Below are 20,006 nucleotides of genomic sequence, written 5' to 3'. Positions count from 1 at the left end.
GCCAAAGGAGAGGGGTGTAACCACCCCCCTCCTAGTCCCACCCATAGGGCAGGACTTAGTCGCGTGCCAGCCCCTTTTTGCAGGATAAAGGTAGGAACTGGCCCCCTTCCAAATTAGATCAATCTTTGAATCCTGAACCGACTTTCCACGAGAGGAACTCAAGACTCTTCCTAAGATTTCTCCCTTGTGACTAAGGAGTAGTCACCCTGCAGCAGCAGGCACCAACCAAGCATCGCGGTCTGCTGTAAGTCTCTCCTCCGGATCAAGACTGCCCAGCACGACGAGAACCGGCTTCCCTGGCACCTCTGACCTCAACCTGCATCATCAGCCCAGCTGTGATCCGTGGGTGTGACGAGACCTCGAGGGACCGGCCATCTTTGAAGACTGCACGACGCTTGTCCAGCACGACCACCGAGTGACCCTCGACTGAGTGCTTTGGGGTAAGAGAAGCCCCGACCCTGAGCAGCTCCAGCACAGAATTTCAGCCCCCTTGCATCCACGAGATCTGCGTGGGGCCCTTCTGCTTTTTGCTGCTCACCGCGTTGTCCAGGTCACTTGCCCGTTGGGTAGTGGCCCTCTTACGACGCTTCACGACGACAACCACCGCTGGTCTGGTTGCTCCAGACCAGCCCTTGCTCCCCTCCAAAAGAGGAGCACCGTGGACCCTCCTGGTCCACTCCAGACTCCATTTTAAGTCCACCGCGTGGGCTTGCATTTGCCAAGACTTGTTGCCCCAATCCTGGGTCCAGCGACGTCGACAGCAGAGACCTTCGCGGGACAGCTCGCACCTCCATCCTGGTCGCCGACAATGCCTCCTGGTCCGAGAGACTGCAGAGCCCAGCAGCGCCCACTCACCTGGTCGAGGTGACTTCGTCCGGTGCCATCCTGGTGCCCACCTAAATCACTGGCTAGTGATTCAGAACTTGGTCCCCTCTGCTTACAGGTCTTCTTCTTCCCTGATCCAGGCTTGGATCACCACAAACTTCTTCACTGGCCGCCTGCCAGCAACTTCTTTCTTCAGGCTCCTGGATCTTCAATAAGGGTTTCCGACGCAACTTGAACCCTATGCAGCCGCAGCCCCTGGGCTAGGTAAACTGAGTACTCCGGTGCTCCAGCATAGTCCAACACCCTAAGTGTTCGGATCCACTCTTGTTTTCGACCCACCTAGTCGGGTTCGCCCAAGAACAGTAACTTTGTGATTGCTAGTGATAGAGCGCGCGAGGTCACCCAACCAATAATTTCGCCGCTTCGGGCCCATATATTTCAATTCACCATATACATTGACCGGGTGACTTCACGGGCTGCTACCAATTTGTGTGAATTCCCTACTGTTATTCCTCAGCGTACCCGACTTACCATCGACCGACACGGGTACCTATGACCACAATGGATCAGGGAGCTAGCTGTAAAGGAAAGGCAGCAAAATACAACTCAAATGACATTCAATACCTTTGTAAAATGACCACGGACAACTGGAAGTTTTTAAAGTCTTTATCTAAAGTTCGTTCTCAGTAAGCATTAGATTTACAAGGATAAGACAATCGATAATCAAGATAATGAAAAGTACATAACTATAGAGAAATAAAGTCAGGGTAATCATGGAAATGCTAATATGGGATGCAACAGGAAACGCTATGCATTTAGGGCAAAAGTTCTTTGGACAGTTTAAGAAAAGCCGTTCTAGACCATATCAGAAAATGACAAACTGCAATGCAAAATATGATTTCTAACAGGTAGGGTAACATGGGAAACGTTATGAAAATATGCAATGACTTTACGTTTCAATCATTTGCGGCAAAGCATGGAAAAATCAACATGTGCAAAGGTGTGTCTTTATTGAAGCAAAAGACAGAAAATAGAAAGGTGCAAGTTTAAAAGATTTCAGAGCAATATTTACCTAGACTGGTGTGAAAACCAAACCCTGGCCACGGGTCAGTTTAAGGACAGGAAACCCTCAAGGAAGGATACCCCTCAATGGACAGCAGGTGCAGAATGGACACCCAGGACAGGACAGGAAACCCTCAGATTAGGAATCAGGACAGGACCTCAGGACAGGAATCAGCACCCGCAGTTCGGAAGCAACGCCTGCGCTCCACCCTCTCTGCAGCTATCGATCAAGACCCCGATTGGGTCAGCGAACTCCCAGCAAAGTGCTCCGACAGCACTTTAAGGTTTAGTAAAACCTTAGTCTATGGTCAAATTTCGGACAGAGTGCTCCGCAGCTCTCTGTATCTTCAGTCACCTATTGAGTGCGATGGGTCAGTGACAGGTCAGCTAAACCAGACAAGTCGGACAATTTCCCTAGGTGAACCCAGGGTAGATATACAGTTTGGGGACGGTGTACCACCCCCCAATGTTGCAAAGTGTCAGAATCCCTCAATTTGGATTGGTCCTAAGATAGGATTTGGGTAACACACCAATCAGAACACACTATTTCGATGCCTACTTTGCATCTCTGGGTACCGCCTAGCGAGATTGGGGTTCTCATGAGAAAGTCCAGGGAAATACAATGACAAATTAACATTGTTTCAGAATAGGGACACATGACTCCGTCCTGCTGAGTTCGCAGGTCAGTTCTCAGGAGCATCTTGCCCATCCCTGCCAGCTGGCTGAGTTCCACCAGCCAAGGTTGACTTCTCCCCAGGCGGACGGTCCTGCGCAGAAAGGACCTCCAAGATGGCTTTCGGCTCAGTCAGACCCCCATTTCCCGCGGTACATGAAAAGTAAGCGAGAACAAATTAATACATAGAATTAACGTTATGAAAACACATCATTGGTTTTGTACTTTCAACTTATCACCAAAAATTATACTTATGCAGTCTAAATGTTAGCTACATATACACAGGCACAAGAGCAATGGCACGAGCAGTACCACGTTATTGCCAAAACTATGTATTACGCATGCGCGACTATTTCCCTCCAAACCTGCAAACACGTCAGGACACGTGAGTGTGACTGACGCATGCGCAGAAGCTATTTCAAAGCAGCGGCCATTTTATTGACTCAAATTAATCGTATTAGAAATACACATGTGCAAGCTTCATTTACCTCGTTTAAACATGAAATAAAGGTTAGTAAGACGTACAAATTATTACTTGGTTACACATGAGCGAGGATCATGACTACAGTAAGTCGCAAATGCGAAGCTTTGCTTCATCACTAGTATCCATAGACTTGTTCCTGCATTACGCGTGAGAGTTCCCACTCTGCACACGGCGTCCCTAGGCCTCCTGCTTCTAATCCAAGGGTTCAGCATTGTAGGCCTAGCGTTTCTACAGTCTAGAAAAGTATTACCTGCTAGTAACTTCGCATTCCACTTCTTGTGTATATGGTTTTTCGTGCCCCTCGGGCATTTGTGTAAATTGTGCGACTTTCAGTAATTCTTTAAGAGTTTTGTTGTGTGCTTAGCTCCCTGTCTCATAAAGAGCCAGGGTAGTCCTGTTATAAATAAATATACTTTATTTTTGATAACTTGTGTGGTGTCCTTTCACTTGGTGTTCAAGGGGTAATGTGATGGTAAAACAGCTGGCTTAACACGCCCTCTAGAGTCTTAGCCTTAGACTGCTCGTATCCATGCTACTAGGATAGCTGGTCTATAAGGTTGACTTACAACCAATCATCAATAAGGGTTGTTTGGACTGATACATAGTGATCACTAGAATAGTGTGCACTGCATATCAGGCCAACTTCTCACAGGCACAGTATCCTATTTTGAGCCACATAATGGCAGCCTATGGGGCTTGTCTGTCCAGGTCTTTCTCTCTATCATTCCAGAGGGTTTTTGCTGTTAAAGCAAGGGAAATCTGGACAGGCTTTGCTGTTTGTGGATTTTTGGTGGAATTTCTAGTTGAAGTACTGGACAGTGTAGCCTGTGGATATAGGCTGCATTATCTGTCTTTAATTCTCTCTTAAGTGTCAGTGCAGTTCTGCATTTTTCGACACCTTAGATTATTTTTGATTGCTCCGGGGTCCACGCACATGGACTATTCACTAGATTATGACTATAACAGAGATACCCCTACTACAGAACTGGAGTTACAGGACAGAAACTACTCCTTACTGTACCATTGTATGTTCTTTCACCAGTTCAAAGCCACTAGTCTGCTTTGCATTTCCACCCTAACACTTCCCCAAAGTAGGAAAAAACATTCTAGAGAGTCCGTGTCCGGGTGCTACAGGTGGTATCACGAGCCGCCTTAATGGCAATACTACTTTAAAGAAAAATAACTTGCAGTTTCGAAACTTAACATTAGATGGTAGGAATGCACACAGAAGGTGAATCTACAGCACGACATCTGCAAACTGTTACAGGTAATGTTTACCTTTCTACAAGTGTATGATTTTGTCAAAATCATTATACAGTATCAAGCAATAATAAGTATGACATATATACATATATAACACCTTAAAACAAAGATAATTGGCATTTTATTTCAGCCCGTACCTTCATTCAAGGGTCCGTGAAATTTTGTCTGACTGTGCCTTACCCATATCTGTCATAGCTTTCTCCATTGTTGGATCATATTTCTTCAAAGAAATACAAAGTAAGTTACCCTTTATAGAACACATTATTCTGTACGTTGTTTAAAGATCTAAACATTGTCTTAAATTGTGAAATGTTGGTCTTAATGATTGCCATTGCTATAGTCAAATATTTATCTACGTTTCAGTGATGATACTGAACACATTTCGTTGTTTTTTTTAGGTGAGAGGACATGGTGTTTCTGTGCCCTCGTATGTAAAAAAATAGCACTCTTTTAATTCCTTAGGCATTTTAGTTTTCTCTTTTTTTAATCACTGGCTTCAAGGCCTATCAACATTAAGCATCTTGCTCTAAGCCAGCACGTTTATTTTGAGACATAAGTTCTCCTAATATGTCGATGACCAGAAATATTCTAGCATGGAACCTTTATCAGTATTTATTGTGTGCTTGTAGGAAACTGGTTCTGTATACACTATATCAAAATGAGGTCTAGTGTCCAGGGAGTACCCAGAGGTATAGTGGTGGCTAAATTAGGTAAGTACTAGCAATTCTGTTGGTGTAGTGTAAGCGACCAGTTAGGCTTATCCATAGGGTGCGTTAAGCATTTATTGTATTCACTCAATCAAGACTGATGGCACACAGTCAGACAGAATCCAGACCAATTAGGTAAGTATCAAAAAGGACTTGGCAAAGGTAAGTGAAATATACTCTCTAATGCAAGACTTACCAAGAAAATGCATTTTTTGTTGAATTTGCATTTGTTGCAGGTTTTAATGGGTTTCAAAATAGGTTAAATTACACAATAATTACTTTTAGGTCCCGTTTGGATTAAGTTGACTACTCTGGGTGGTATGCCTTGATGCTACACTGGGGATCTCACAATACAAGGTAAGTAAGACTTTTTTAAGATTTGCATTTTAGTTTCTTTCATACCAAAGTTCAAATCGACAGAACATTTTTGGGTACAAAACTCATAATATTGGTTACTATTGGAGAAAAAGGATTAACGGTTCTCATATAAGTAAACGTCGTACTAGTGGGAGTTTTGGGGGTTAGGACCAAGGTTCTCCCAGGTCTATGTAGGCACTCAAATAGCACCGCCAGCTGCACAGGAGCGGCCAGGTGCAGAGTGCAGGGGCCCAATGATAGCCACTGGGGCTAATAGGGCTTTCAGTCAGGGACTGCTTATGAGCAGGCCACACAGGTGTGGGAGCAAAGCTCCTGAGGTTAAGGTCAGTACTGCAGGGTCCAACAATAGCACAGGAGCTGCACCACCAGTGGCACAGGGGCGGCTTGGTGCTGTGTGCCAAGGAGATGTCGAGGACCCTGTGGATTCCAGAGAGGGCCTTCGGTTCGGCAAAGATGCTGCAGGCTCGGGCAGGGAGACTTTCTGAAGGCAACAGCTGGCTGGAGAGGTAAATTGGTTTCTTGGGGGAGTCCTGGACACTGTCGGTTGGCCCACCTAAGGCCGTGGGGCTTCTGGTACAGAGGTATCTTTTGGAATTGGGTCTCTATACCTCCTCCGGTTACGGTTGGGTGCACACTTCAGGTTGAGGCTGCAGGCGTCTATTTGAGGGAGGTCGTGGATTACCAGATCCCAGGTCCCGATCACTGCGGAGACCTCCTCGTGGTGTTGGATCACTCGGGTCGTCTGCTTCTGGTGCTGAGTGGTGTAAAATCACTGAGCCGCCTGGACCCGGATTTGTGGATGAGACTCTGCTTGAGCAAATCCAGTGCTCACAGGATACAGAGTCTTGAAGATGGTTGCAGGGCAGTGTAGGAGAGTGGGGTCTGCAATCCTATGGTCACCCCAGATTTTTGCTTTTTGCTTCACTGGTTTACGACTTTCCCTGGCTGTGGGCCTGCTAATCAGACCCACAGCCTAGCTGTTCTCTCTCTAAATTGACAACCATGTACTTTAGGTGCATTTACCAATTGGTACTGGGCCACCTTATCAGTCCCTGTACCCAGGGCATAGGTGTACCCAGGGCCTACCAGGGGCTGAAGCATGTATTATGCCACCCCTGGCTGGCCATCTAAAACTGACACAACTGGCTGCATGACAGCTGGGGCAAGGTGGTGTAATCACCCTTTGCTGTAGATATAGTATACCTATATCTAGCCCTAAAATGGACACATATATTCCTATCAGTCACTCCTATGGCAGGCCTTATCAATCCTGAAGGCAGAGTGCTTGGAATTATGTGAGATGGTGCTCTGGCATGAGCTTAGCCCGTTTGCAGCTTGCGGAACCAAGTCCTAATAGCTGTTCCATGATAACGCTATACCATATACTCTTAAGTGCATTATCAACCTCGCGGTTAAATGCTAACTCTGGTATAACATTATCAAAACATGTTCAGTAAGGTGTCATACGAATTGGAATACTACCCCCTCGCCAATTCTGGCGACGGGGGTAGCATCCCACCCTTCTAGAGGGATACGACATGTATGTAACTGTGAACCCCGGTTAAAGTTAACTCGAGCCTTGGCATCACAAAATGGATGCTGCCACCACAGACACAAGTCTGACCTCCTGCTGCTGGCTCAAGGCATTTGTCAACAGGGAAGACATGGGCTTGCTCATGGCCACAGATGAGGGGCAGGAGGAAGAGTGACCCTCTCCCAGACCTGCTCACTCAGAACCCTGATGATGGGTGTAGTCTTTTCTGACAGCCTCTCTGAACATCAACAAAAAAATTGTAAACAGGTTCTTCAATCCTTTAGACAAATGTTCTCACTGACCCCCAGTCAGACAACTGGTGCACCCATGAGGTGGACACTGGTGACAGTCTGCCTGTCAAGAGTAAAATCTACAGGCAACCTGACCACGTCAGGGACTGCATTAAGAAAAAAGTCGAAAAGATGTTAGAATTGGGAGTCATTGAACCCTAAGAGAGCCCTTGGGCTAGTCTTGTAGTTCTAGTGCCTAAACCTCACACCCAGGATGGTAAGAGAGAGAAGAGATTTTGTGTAGACTACAGGGGTCTCAATGCTGTCAGTAAAACAAATGCCCATCCAATACCTAGGGCAGATGAACTGATAGACAACTTGGCTTCGGCAACTTTCTTAAGTACATTTGACCTAACAGCTGGTTATTGGCAGATCAGGTTAGCTGAGGATGCCAAGGCCAAAACAGCATTTTCTACCCCAGGAGGTCATTACCAATTTGTGGTGATGCCCTTTGGTTTGAAAAATTCACCTGCCACTTTTCAAAGGTTGGTGAACCAAGTTCTCACTGGTTTGGATGACTTTTGTGCAGCATATGTAGATGATATTGCTGTCTTTAACTCCACCTGGGAGGATCACCTGATCCACCTGAGGAAAGTTTTGGAGGCCCTGCAAAAGGCAGGCCTCACTATCAAGGCACTAAGTGCCAGATAGGGCAGAGTCAGGTTGTGTACCTGGGCCACCTTGTGGGTGGAGGCCAGGTTCAACCATTGGAGAGCAAGATACAGGCCATAAAGGACTGGGCTCCTCCAACCACCCAGACACAGGTCAGAGCTTTCTTGGGCCTGTCTGGTTACTATAGGAACTTTGTCAAGAATTATGGGTCCATTGTGACACCACTTAATGACCTGACAAGCAAGAAAAGGCCAAAGAAAGTTCAGTGGACAGTTAGCTGTCAGAAGGCATTTGATGACCTAAAGCAGGCCATGTGTACTGCACCTATTCTCAAGAGTCCTGACTACTCCAAAACCTTCATTGTCCAAACAGATGCATCTGAGTTGGGTGTGGGAGCTGTTCTATCTCAACTGAATATTGATGGTCATGACCAGCCCATTGCTTTTATAAGCAGAAGGCTGACCCCTAGAGAGAAACGTTGGTCAGCTATTGAGAGGGAGGCCTTTGCTGTGGTTTGGGCCCTGAAGAAGTTGAGGCCATACTTGTTTGGAACTCACTTCAAGATTCAGACCGACCATAAGCCCCTCTTATGGCTAAATCAGATGAAGGGTGAAAACCCCAAATTTCTTAGGTGGTCCATTTCCCTACAGGGGATGGACTTTACAGTGGAGCACAGACCAGGGACTGACCATGGAAATGCAGATGGTCTCTCCAGGTATTTCCACTTAGAACAGGAAGACTCACCTGGTCAAGGTTAGTTTAATGTCCCTAAGTTTGGGGGGGGGGGTTATGTAGGAGAGTGGGGTCTGCAATCCTATGGGCACCCCAGATTTTTGCTTTTTGCTTCACTGGTTTACGAATTTCCCTGGCTGTGGGCCTGCTAATCAGACCCAGAGCCTAGCTGTTCTCTCTCTAAATTGACAACCATGTACTTTAGGTGCATTTACCAATTGGTACTGGGCCACCTTATCAGTCCCTGTACCCAGGGCATAGGTGTACCCAGGGCCTACCAGGGGCTGAAGCATGTATTATGCCACCCCTGGCTGGCCATCTAAAACTGACACAACTGGCTGCATGACAGCTGGGGCAAGGTGGTGTAATCACCCTTTGCTGTAGATATAGTATACCTATATCTAACCCTACAATGGACACATCTATTCCTATCAGTCACTCCTATGGCAGGCCTTATCAATCCTGAAGGCAGAGTGCTTGGAATTATGTGAGGTGGTGCTCTGGCATGAGCTGAGCCCGTTTGCAGCTTGCGGAACCAAGTCCTTTTAGCTGTCCCATGATAACGCTATACCATATACTCTTAAGTGCATTATCAACCTTGCTGTTAAATGCTAACTCTGGTATAACATTATCAAAACATGTCGAGTAAGGTGTCATACGAATTGGAATGCTACCCCCTCGCCAATTCTGGCGACGGGGGTAGCATTCCACCCTTCTATAGGGACACGACATGTATGTAACTGTGAACCCCGGTTAAAGTTAACTCGAGCCTTGTCATCACAAAATGGATGCTGCCACCACAGACACAAGTCTGACCTCCTGCTGCTGGGAGTCCTTCCAGCGAGGGAGGCCTGGACAAAGGGTTTCCTGCCTTGGGAGGTGCTAGCACCACCCCAGACAGGATTTTGTGTATTGAGGTAGGGAGGCCTTAAAGGAATGAGACATGCCTGGGGCACACAAGGTGTCCTGTGCATACACCGGTTCAAACCAGTTGCTGGGGCATCCCTGCCCCAGCTCTGGCGCGAAACCGGACAAAGGATAGGGGGTGTAACCACCCCCCCTTCCTGGTCCCACCCAGGGGAGGGACCTAGTCAGTAGCGCAGCCCCCTTTAGCAGGATAAAGGTAGGAGCTGGTCCCATTCCAAATTAGATTAATCCTGAACTACTCTACAAGAGGAAAGTCTGGACTTCGACGTTCTTCTCCACAGAAGACTGAAGAAATCTCCCTTGTGGGCAAGGCCACCCTGCACCTGCAGGCACCATCAAGCGTCCAGCAGCTTCACTTGGTCGTCTTCCCTCAAGGATCCAGACTTCAGAGCCCGACGAGACCCGGATTCCCAGACCTCTCCGACCTCAACCTACATCTGCAGCACAGCTGAGATCCGTGGGTGCGACGAGACACGTGGGACCGGCCATCTTGAAAGAAACTTCGCTTCCAGCATGACCCCCGAGGTAAACTCGACCAAGTGCTTTGGGGACTGAGAAGCCCCAGCCCCGAGCAGCTCCTGCACCGAAAATCAGCCCTCCAGCCTCCACGAGATCTGCGTGGGGCCCTTCAGCTTGTCTGCTGCTCGACACGTTGTCTGGTCACTTGCCGGCTGGCTAGTGGCCTCCTAGACGACGAACCTTTGAATCTTTGCTGCTGGTCTGGTTGCTCCAGACTGGCCCTTGCTCCCTTCCAAAAGAGGGGCACCCCGGACTCTCCTAGTCCGCACCAGACGTCTTTTCCACTCACCGCATGGGTTGCCTTTGCCAAGGCCTGTTGACTCCAATTCCGGATCCGACACCGCCGACAGCGAGAGCCTGCGTGGGACAGCTCGTGCCTCCATCCTGGTCGTCGAAGACACCTCCTGGTCCACGTGGCTGCAGAGTCCAGCGTCCACTCTTCACCTGATCGCGACGACAGCACCTGGTTCCTTCCTGGTTCCACACCGGTCACTGGCTAGTGACTTTGAATACTGTCCCCTCTGCTTTCAGGTCCTCTTCTTCACCGATCCACCCTTGGATCGCACCGGACATCTTCCTCCTGATCGCCTGCAGCATCTTCTCTTTCAGGCTCCATTGACTTCAACGCGAGAACCCGACATACTTTGGCACCTATGCACCCGCAGCCCGCGGGTGAGGTAACGAGAGCATTTCGGTGCTCAAGGGTAGTCTAACTGTCCTAGTGTCCAGTTCCACAGTCGTTGTCCTAACTAGTCAGGATTGTCTGTACTTACCTTTAACTTGAACTGTACTGTCCATAGACGTTAAGCATCTCGCATGTGAGGTCACACTCTGCACACGCGTTCCGTGGGCCTCCTATTACTTACCTAGAGTTAGTGTAGCGTGGTCCCATCGATCCTACAGCCTCTGGACAGCTCCATTCCTTTTATTGACTTTCACATTCCACTTACTTAGTATATGGTTTGTCGTTCCCCTAGGGCACCATTGTAATTTTGTGCAACTTGTCGTATTTTTCGTAAGAGATTGTCATGTGCTTAGCCCTCTGACCTCATAAAGAGTTCAGAGGTGTTATTAATAAATATACTATTTATTTTCATAACAACCTGTGTGGTGTCCTTTCATTTGGTATTCAAGGGGTTATATTGTGGTAAAACAGCTGGCTTCACATGCCAAAAGAGTTTAGCCTAAGACTGCTTTGTCCATGCTACCATTAGGATAGCTGGTCTATAAGGTTAACTTACAACCAATCACCATAAGGGTTGTTTGGACTGATACAAGGTGATCACTAGAACTAGTGAGCATCATATATCAGGCCAACTTCTCACAGGCAGGTCCTCCAGGATCTCTGGGGCCTGCTGAACATGTCTGGTCATAATCTAGTCTGGTCGGTAGGCACAGCACAGCGCTTTGGTCCATCTTCTTTTTTCTGTGAATCTGAGGAGGCAAGATTCAGGGTTGTTCCTAAATACTACATTTAGGGGCTTTAAAGGGGTGTGCAGGTCGTCACTAATGGGTCCCTACCTTGGGGTGGATACACCCCCTATTCTGGAGAACATGAGCCTCTCCCTAATTGGCTGAGTCCCCCATCTTTAAATTGGATGGGACTAAGATGTGTTCTTCACCTCGCCTCCCTCACTATAGGGGTGGAGTTGGCAAAGAAGTGCACACCTCTCTTCCTAGCTCCTCATTGTAGCTTTAGACAAAATACCCTCCTGCACTCCAGAGGTTTAAAAAACATGTATCTGAATGAGACATGTAGCCGCAGATTTCTTACCTTGAACTTCTAGGTGTCAGGCTTGATCTCGAAGATATTTGATAGCAGTACCCCTGCATGCTGACAGGTGGCGTTGGTTGACTCCGTTACGTGGTAGGCATCGTGTTCATCGTGGTTATCGTGGCGTCTGCCATAGTCATTGTGGATCTGCATCGTCTATATTGGCGCCACCCGAGCTCGGCAACGCCAATTCTTTTTGTTCAGCGCCAGCCAGCACAGATCCGTTGAAGAGAGCTACCCCCTGTCACTTATTGACAGACTTTTTGACTTTTTGTCGAATCCTTTAGGTGTAGGACTTTCAGTTTACCGTGCTACCTTTCAACCTCACCAGTGCCCCTCGAGTGTTCACCAAGGAAATGGTGGTGGTCGCAGCCCATCTGCGGAGATCAGGGGGTCCCAGTCTTCTCCTATCTCGCTGACTGGTTACGGAGGGCAGGCTTGTCCCAAGCAGTTGTCTCCCACCTCCAGACTAAGGTGAACTCCTGTATTCGCTTGGGTTCACGTGCCAAAGTCACACCTGACTCCCTTTCAGACGCTCCCTTTCATCGGAGCAGTTCTGGACATGGTGCAGTTTCGGGCTTATCCTCCCGAGCGGCGAATCTAGCCTCTATCCTGGATCTCGGTGAGAATCACTGAGGCTGTTGGGCCTCATGGCCTCCTGCATCCTGCTAGTGGACCATTGCAGTCCGATTGCGCCTGCATCCTGCTAGTGGACCATTGCAGTCCGATTGCGCCTGCATCCTGCTAGTGGACCATCGCAATCCGATCGCGCATGCAACCTCTGCAGTGGGACCCGAAGTTCCAATGGGCACAGCATCAGGCACATCTCACCAACCTAGTACAAATATCGGAGGGAACTGGGAACGACCTGCAGTGGTGGCTGACAAACCGCAATTAGGTCAGAGGCAGAACCCTCTCTCTTCCCCACCCAGATCTCACAGAAGTGACTGATGTGTCCCTTTTGAGATGGGGCGGTTCTGAGAAGTTGGCCTGATATATGATGCTCACTAGTTCTAGTTATCACCTTGTATCAGTCCAAACAACCCTTATGGTGATTGGTTGTAAGTCAACCTTCTAGACCAGCTATCCTAATGGTAGCATGGACAAAGCAGTCTTAGGCTAAACTCTTTTGGCATGTGAAGCCAGCTGTTTTACCACAATATAACCCCTTGAATACCAGATGAAAGGACACCACACAGGTTGTTATGAAAATAAACAGTATATTTATTAATAACAAAACACCTCTGAATTCGTTGAGGTCAGAGGGCTAAGCACATGACAATCTCTTAGGAAAAATACGATAAGTTGCACGAAATTACAATGGTGCCCCTGGGGCACGGCAAACCATATACTAAGTAAGTGGAATGTGAAAGTCGATAGAAGAAATGGAGCTGTCCAGAGGCTGTAGGATCGTTGGGACCACGCTACACTAACTCTAGGTACGTTTTTTCATTTCAAAAATCTTTATTTCGATCACAGATCATAAAAGATACATAGCATTTATACAAACTTAAAAACTAATTAAACACAGTGTGATCCAATAATTAAGACATTTTAAAACAAGGGGTGGAATAAAACAGTATATGTCTTTCAAAGGGTCTTTTAAACAAGTCTTTTCATCAATCGGCTTCGAATGATCCACATAGAGGTCAAAAATTTCGATAGGGCAAAAACTACAGTGGGGGAGAGGTCTGTCTTTAAAACTCTATAGGCAGGTTGAAAAGATCTAAAACCCAAGTTCCTGAGTAGCGGGACTAACCAGTATTTCCTACTCCTCTCGTAGCCCTTGCAGAAGAAGACAGCATGAACATCATCCTCTTTCGAATGAGCACACATTGGGCAGGATGCTACGGTGGAGCGAGATTGCCATGACGCTGTAAATGATGCTAGGGGAAGGCATCCGTATCTCCATTGTAAAAATTGTTTTCTCGTTAGTACAGGAGAAATAGCGTCTAAAGTGCTTTCAAGACGATAAAAGTCTTTCACTTTTAGGAACAAGTGTGTCAAGGATCCTTCTCGAGTGGCATCAATAGCTCTTGTGAGCATCAGTTCATAATATGCTCTCGCTAGTACCTTTTTTGGAGTCTTTACACAAGAGTTTAGAGGATCCGTCCATAGTTCCGAGTATCCCATCTCCTCTAGCATTCCCTTGACGTAGATCAACCAAGGGATCCTCTTGGCATTCCGTAGCTCCAGGAATTCCTGTAGTTCTTCTCTGTGGTTTGTAAGGTCTGGGCTACACCACAAACGCCTCCAAAAGGTTAGGGGTTTAAGTCCCAGCTCCTCTGTTATTGGTCGAATTCCCAAGTCTAATCTGAGGGGGAATAGAGGAGTACTCTGGGGAAGGGCAACGACCTGTCTCAGGAATTTGTTTTCGATTGACTGTAACTTGGGGAGTTGAGAGTGACCCCACAGCTCACCCCCATATGTGACACCCGCCCGGGCTTGAATTTTGTAAATATGCATAATTGGGGTTAGTGGGCGATAAAAGGATTTGTTCGCCAGACGCATGGTGCCACCCGCCAACTGAGCCAGTTTGATGGTCACTTTAGTCTGGTGAGACGTCCACGTTAGATGTTCATTTAGGGTAATCCCCAAGTATTCGATATTATGCACGCGTTCTAATTGGACTGTGCCTATCCTGGGTGGGGCTCGATTATGGGGGTTGGGATTTAAAATCATAAATTTAGTTTTTTGTTGGGTTAATTTCCAAACCTCGTTCAGAGCAAAACTCTAAAAAGCCATCCAGGATGCGTTGAATCCCCATAGGGGATTTAGACAGCAGCAGGGTGTCGTCTGCAAACATAATTGCGGGCACCCTGCTGCCTGTCAGCTTTGGGGCATCAATATTGGCAATCCTGTTTAGGTGGGCGACAACCCCGTTCACAAAGAGGTAGAACAGGGTCGGTGCGAGCACACAACCCTGTCTCACCCCTCTGCGAACGGGGAACCTTTCGGTTAGCTTGCCATCTTTGCCACACCTTACGCGGGCATAGTTGTTGTGATGAAGTCTTATCAGGATTGCCAGAATATCACCTGGGATGTTTAGCTCTTCCATAACTCTCCACAGCCTCGATCTGGGTACCAAATCAAAGGCGGCACGGAGGTCTACAAAAATAGTGTATAAAGTCCCGCCCTCGATTACAGCTGTTCTCCAGTAAAGGAGATTTAGCCTGAAAATTTGATCTATGGTCGATACACCCTGCCTAAATCCTGCCTGATAGGGGGATAGAATGTTCATTTCTTCTGTCCAAGCCTGGAGTCTGTTCAGAATCAGTCTACCGAAGAGTTTTTGTGATATGTCGATGAGACTGATGGGGCGATAGTTGGCAGGAAGCAGGGGGGATCCCTTTTTATAAATTGGGACCACCTCTGCTCCCCTCCAAGTATCGGGCACCTCCATTCCCCCCAGAATGGCATTGAATATCAGTGTAAGGTATGGTGTCCATATCCTCGGGTCCTGTTTGAACAAGTCCCCTGGCACCCCGTCAAGACCCGGGGCTTTTCCTGCGGCTAAGTTTTTAATGGCCTCCCTCACCTCTTTTTCAGTAAAGGGAGCCCCTGTAAGACTGGATATGTTTATGCTACCATCACTGTTTTGGTCCCCCCCACCTTCCGCATACAGCGCCTCGAAGTGGCTCTGCCATACCGAGGGGGCTATGTTAGGCTCTATTGCGGCGGATAAATCCTCCGTGCCATTCGCGACTATGCGCCAGAATTTGCGGGAATCTCTAATTGTTAGTGTTTTCGTGAGATTTTCCCAAAAATCGTGGTCCCATTCCGCCCGCGCATTTGCCAGGAGGATTTTATACGATCTTCTCCTAGCACGAATTTCTTCACGGTTGAGGCGTCCCTTTATAGCAAGTAACAGGAGGGCCTTGGCTTCCCTACATGCGGCATTATACCACGACTTCTTGGGCGTAGGGCCTTTCCTGTTCCCTAGGGATGAGAACAGATCCTGCTCTAAGGTATTGATGGTGTCTGCGTGTATTTGTGCAAGCTTGCCTCTGCTGGTATCATCTGAGACCTCATTTCCTAGCTGGAAGGCTTTCTCCAAAAATGGAATAATCCTTTCATATAGCCGGGGTATTCTATCTGGACTCTTGCCCACTTTCTCCCACTTGACTTTCCTCCGATTGTTTTCCAGTAGGAGGCCCACCTTATCTTTATCCGATCCATGGGAAGTAACCTCCCCCCCCAGGCAGGGAATAAGTCAATTCCAAGGCATTATGGTCACTGTCCGTTCTTTCAGTGATTTTGAAATCAACTATTGCTGACCACATAAACAGTTTAACCATGATGTAGTCCAGTCTTGATTCACTACCTGTTTTGTTGTAGGTATGGCTACTGGGTATATCTGATTTACAACGGCCATTGCACGCCCTTATACCTAGATTGAGAGTGAGGGCAGTTATCTGCAAGGCCAGAGGAGTCCAGGCCCTTGGGGGTGATGCCACCGTCTCTGGGATGAACCAGCATGAATCTTCCTCATGGGAAGGACCATCACGTAGTCCAGGCAGTGGTTCGTAATGACAATTAAAATCATCTCCTACCAGGCATGCTAGTTCGCTTGGAATGCCTTCTAGGAGCCCTGCTAACTCGTCTATAGTCCCAGATTCTTTGTGCATTGGTACCGGCCTTGAGTAAATGTTGATGACTAACAACTTCGTGGAGTCTGGCCACTCAAGTAGGACAGCCAATAGGTCATCGGAGGCGGTCTCTAGATAGGAAGCTTTACAGCCTAGATCCGTGGCTACCCATATCGTAAGTCCCCCTGACGGCCTACCCCTTGCCCCCCATTTAGCGGCTTTGAAAAAAGAGGCAAAGCCCGGGAATGATATTTCCTCACGTGCCCAGGTCTCTTGGAAAAGGAGTATATTTTTGGAGCTGATGTAAGAACCCCACTCTGTACAAACTGTTTTGCTGGCAAGGCCTGCCACGTTCCAAGAGATCACTGTAATGAGTGACAATTGGGTGGTGGCTGGGCCTGAAGAAACAGAGTTGCTGGGGGTAAGCTCGATGGGCACCGGTTGGCTTATGAGGGAGTAATTCATGCCCATGGGTTTATTGGCAGGGGATAGAATAGGATACGTCCCGCTTTGGACTTGACTCGGTTCGACTGTACTGGGTGCCATGGGATATATATCTGGGGCTGGGGGTGTGTTAATCTCAGTCGTGGGAGATGCTTGTAGGACACTCCCCTCTTCAGCCACCTGTCAATCTACCATTTCTAGACTACTGTATCTATTGTGGGTAGATGGATAGGCCGGGTAGTGTGTTCTATGTGGCCCAGGAATTCCTCTCCTGTAGCCACCGTCCCCCCCCCCTCCTTCTTGTAACAGTCTCCCAGCTAGCCTCGTCCCCGTATAGATGAAACTGCTCTAATGGTCTGCCCCTGTGTTGTGAGTGGGCCGTTCTCTCCCTTGGGCAGTTTTCCCAACCCTCCAACAGCTCTTGGTGATGCCCCCATCTATAGTCCTCTGAGTTGTAAAAATTTGAGGGATAAAAAAATGAAAGAGGGAGTGGTTGAATGATGCTACCAAAATCCTCGTCAGAAGCCCAGGTGCAAATGTACGCGGCTGTATTCGGGTCTCTGAAGGTGACCAGAATGCAGTCTCCCCTGATGGATTTCCTGGTGTGACCCACCCACGTTGCCCTCCTAGCCATGGAAATGTCACTGGTTGTTCCTTTCGGGAGTGGTCTATTTACAGAGAGCCAGTTAATAACTTTGTTCTTCAGTGAGGTAGTAGATTCAAATGTGGGAGAGTTTAATTCCGGGACCCCCGCCAGTACTAGGGTGTAAGGTGCAGCTTCTGGGGGAAGGTTTATAAGCTTTGGTCTACGATTGGTATTTGATTTCTCTCCAGTGGGTGGTGGATCGCCCTTGATGTTAGACGAGGGCAAAGCATTATCTTTTGGTGTGGGAATTGTTTTTGGAGTGGCAGTTACTGTTTGTTGTTTTAGGATAGTGGCCTTGTTGGACTCTGGTGGTTGGGGAGTATTATTTGGCATGGATTGTGGGGGTTTGGGGGGGTTTGCGGGTGGCAGGTTATTGTTTGTTACGGTGGGAGGTCCATTGCCCTTAGTGGGTATTGATCCCAATCCATCTTTTAATATTTTTGTCCCACTATTGTCAATTTTCCTTGAGTCGGCAAGTTGGACAGTTGCCTTTTCGATGATAACTAGTCTAGCTTCGATCTTAATCAGTCTAGCCTCAAGGGGACTCAATAGGGACCTGAGAAGTGTGCCTATGTCCTCCAATGTAATGTCGTCGGAGGTGATATCTGCTGGCACGTTGGTAGTGTGCTCTAGTGGTGAGGTTGGATTTACAGTTCTAGGGGTGGTTAAACTTCCCGGCCTCTCCAGCCTAGAGGCAGGGGTAGCTCCCTTCCCCCCTTTACCTCTAGATTGTATGGGTTTAGGGGATTTAATGCTATTGTCTTCTTCGTTTTGTTGGCCCTGCTTCTTTTTTTGTATAGCCCCTTCTGTAGCCCCCCTATTGCAGCCTTTATTAGGTTCTGTGACTTTGACTGCCTCAGTGTTCTCTACTGATATGGGTTGAGGAATTTGGGTGTTAGGTAAGGCCATAAGGCTTATATCCTCAAAGTCACTCGGGACCTCAATAGTAAACTCTGGGTCAGTAGTTGAGATACCTGGAAGTGGACCTGTTGCCTGATCAGTGCTACAGCTAGTTAGTAAGCCAAGTCTATCTTCTGGGGTTCTAGCTTGGGCCACTGGGCCTAGGGAAGATCTCCTTACCCAGTCTATTTCTTGGGAGATTCTTCGCTCCAGTACCTGGATTTCCTCAATCAGGAGAGATCCCGCCTTGGCAAAATAGGTGTCAATGGGGCCTTTAACAGCTCCAGCCGCGGCTAGGGAGGATGTTTTACTCCTGGTTTCCCTAGTACTCATTTTAGTGTAGATTCAATGTCCTCGCTGTGACAGGCAAAGAGACAGGGCCCGGACCGGACTCTCACGTACTCGAACGACCTCAAACGGCCCGCTCTTTGCCCGGTCTTCGCCCCGGTGCTGCGTCCCGCGCGCGTCCCGCGGTGCGGTAGTGACCAAACCAGTTATGTACGAGGAGGCTGGGGGCGTGGCCGCCGGGGGAAGAGGCACCAGCTGTGTAGAGCTGAGGCTGCTGGTCCTCGCAGTCCCCCGGTGGTCTCAACGCGCTGACTCGCAATCAGTTGCTCTCGCCTGTCTCTCCTCAACTGGGAGCGCGTGTGCTCTCTGCCGATTGCAGAGCCGCTCACACCAGCGGGGAACAGCCCTAGGGAGCAGCTGAGCGGCACCCGCGAAGCGTGTGTCGCGAAAGGTGAGGGGCGAGCAGAAAGGCAAACAGACTGGATCAGAAGTCTCTAGCAATCCTTGTGGCAAAGGGAATCTGGTAAGAAACACCCACTCGGCCGGTGTTGTCCGCGATTAATATTTGCTGGAGGCCGGGGGCGTGGCCGCCGGAGGAAGAGGCACCAGCTGTGTAGAGCTGAGGCTGCTGGTCCTCGCAGTCCCCCGGTGGTCTCAACGCGCTGACTCGCAATCAGTTGCTCTCGCCTGTCTCTCCTCAACTGGGAGCGCGTGTGCTCTCTGCCGATTGCAGAGCCGCTCACACCAGCGGGGAACAGCCCTAGGGAGCAGCTGAGCGGCACCCGCGAAGCGGGTGTCGCGAAAGGTGAGGGGCGAGCAGAAAGGCAAACAGACTGGATCAGAAGTCTCTAGCAATCCTTGTGGCAAAGGGAATCCGGTAAGAAACACCCACTCGGCCGGTGTTGTCCGCGATTAATATTTGCTGGAGGCCGGGGGCGTGGCCGTCGGGGGAAGAAGCACCAGCTGTGAAGAGCTGAGGCTGCTGGTCCTCGCAGTCCCCCTCTAGGTAAGTAATAGGAGGCCCACGGAACGTGTGTGCAGAGTGTGAACTCACACGCGAGATGCGGAACAACGTCTATGGACAGTACAGTTCAAGTAAAAGGTAAGTACGACTGTGGGACTGGACACTAGGACAGTTAAACTACCCTTGAGCACCGAAATGCTCTCGTTACCTCACCCACGGGCTGCGGGTGCATAGGTGTCAAAGTGTGTCCGGTTCTCGCGTTGAAGTCTATGGAGCCTGGAAGAAAAGATGCTGCAGGCGACCAGGAGGAAGATGTCCGGTGCGATCCAAGGGTGGATCGGTGAAGAAGAGGACCTGAAAGCAGAGGGGACAGTGTTCAAAGTCACTAGCCAGTG

The 20,006-nt window shown here is 48.5% G+C and overlaps 1 protein-coding gene across 1 annotated transcript in view; it reads left to right on the top strand.

Moving 5' to 3' along the window:
• SLC4A11 (solute carrier family 4 member 11) overlaps nucleotides 1-20,006 on the top strand; it is a 1,943,806-nt gene that overhangs the window by 1,658,945 nt on the left and 264,855 nt on the right. The window contains exon 16 of the mRNA XM_078678714.1: nucleotides 4,438-4,544. Coding sequence (XP_078534840.1) covers nucleotides 4,438-4,544 — 107 coding nt within the window. The remainder of the gene's footprint in view (nucleotides 1-4,437; nucleotides 4,545-20,006) is intronic.

Source organism: Lissotriton helveticus, chromosome 2_2 (genome assembly GCF_964261635.1).
Source record: "Lissotriton helveticus chromosome 2_2, aLisHel1.1, whole genome shotgun sequence".
Taxonomy (NCBI): Eukaryota; Metazoa; Chordata; class Amphibia; order Caudata; family Salamandridae; genus Lissotriton; species Lissotriton helveticus.
The sequence above is the reverse complement of the archived record's forward strand: the minus strand, read 5'-3'. Positions and strand labels throughout refer to the sequence as shown.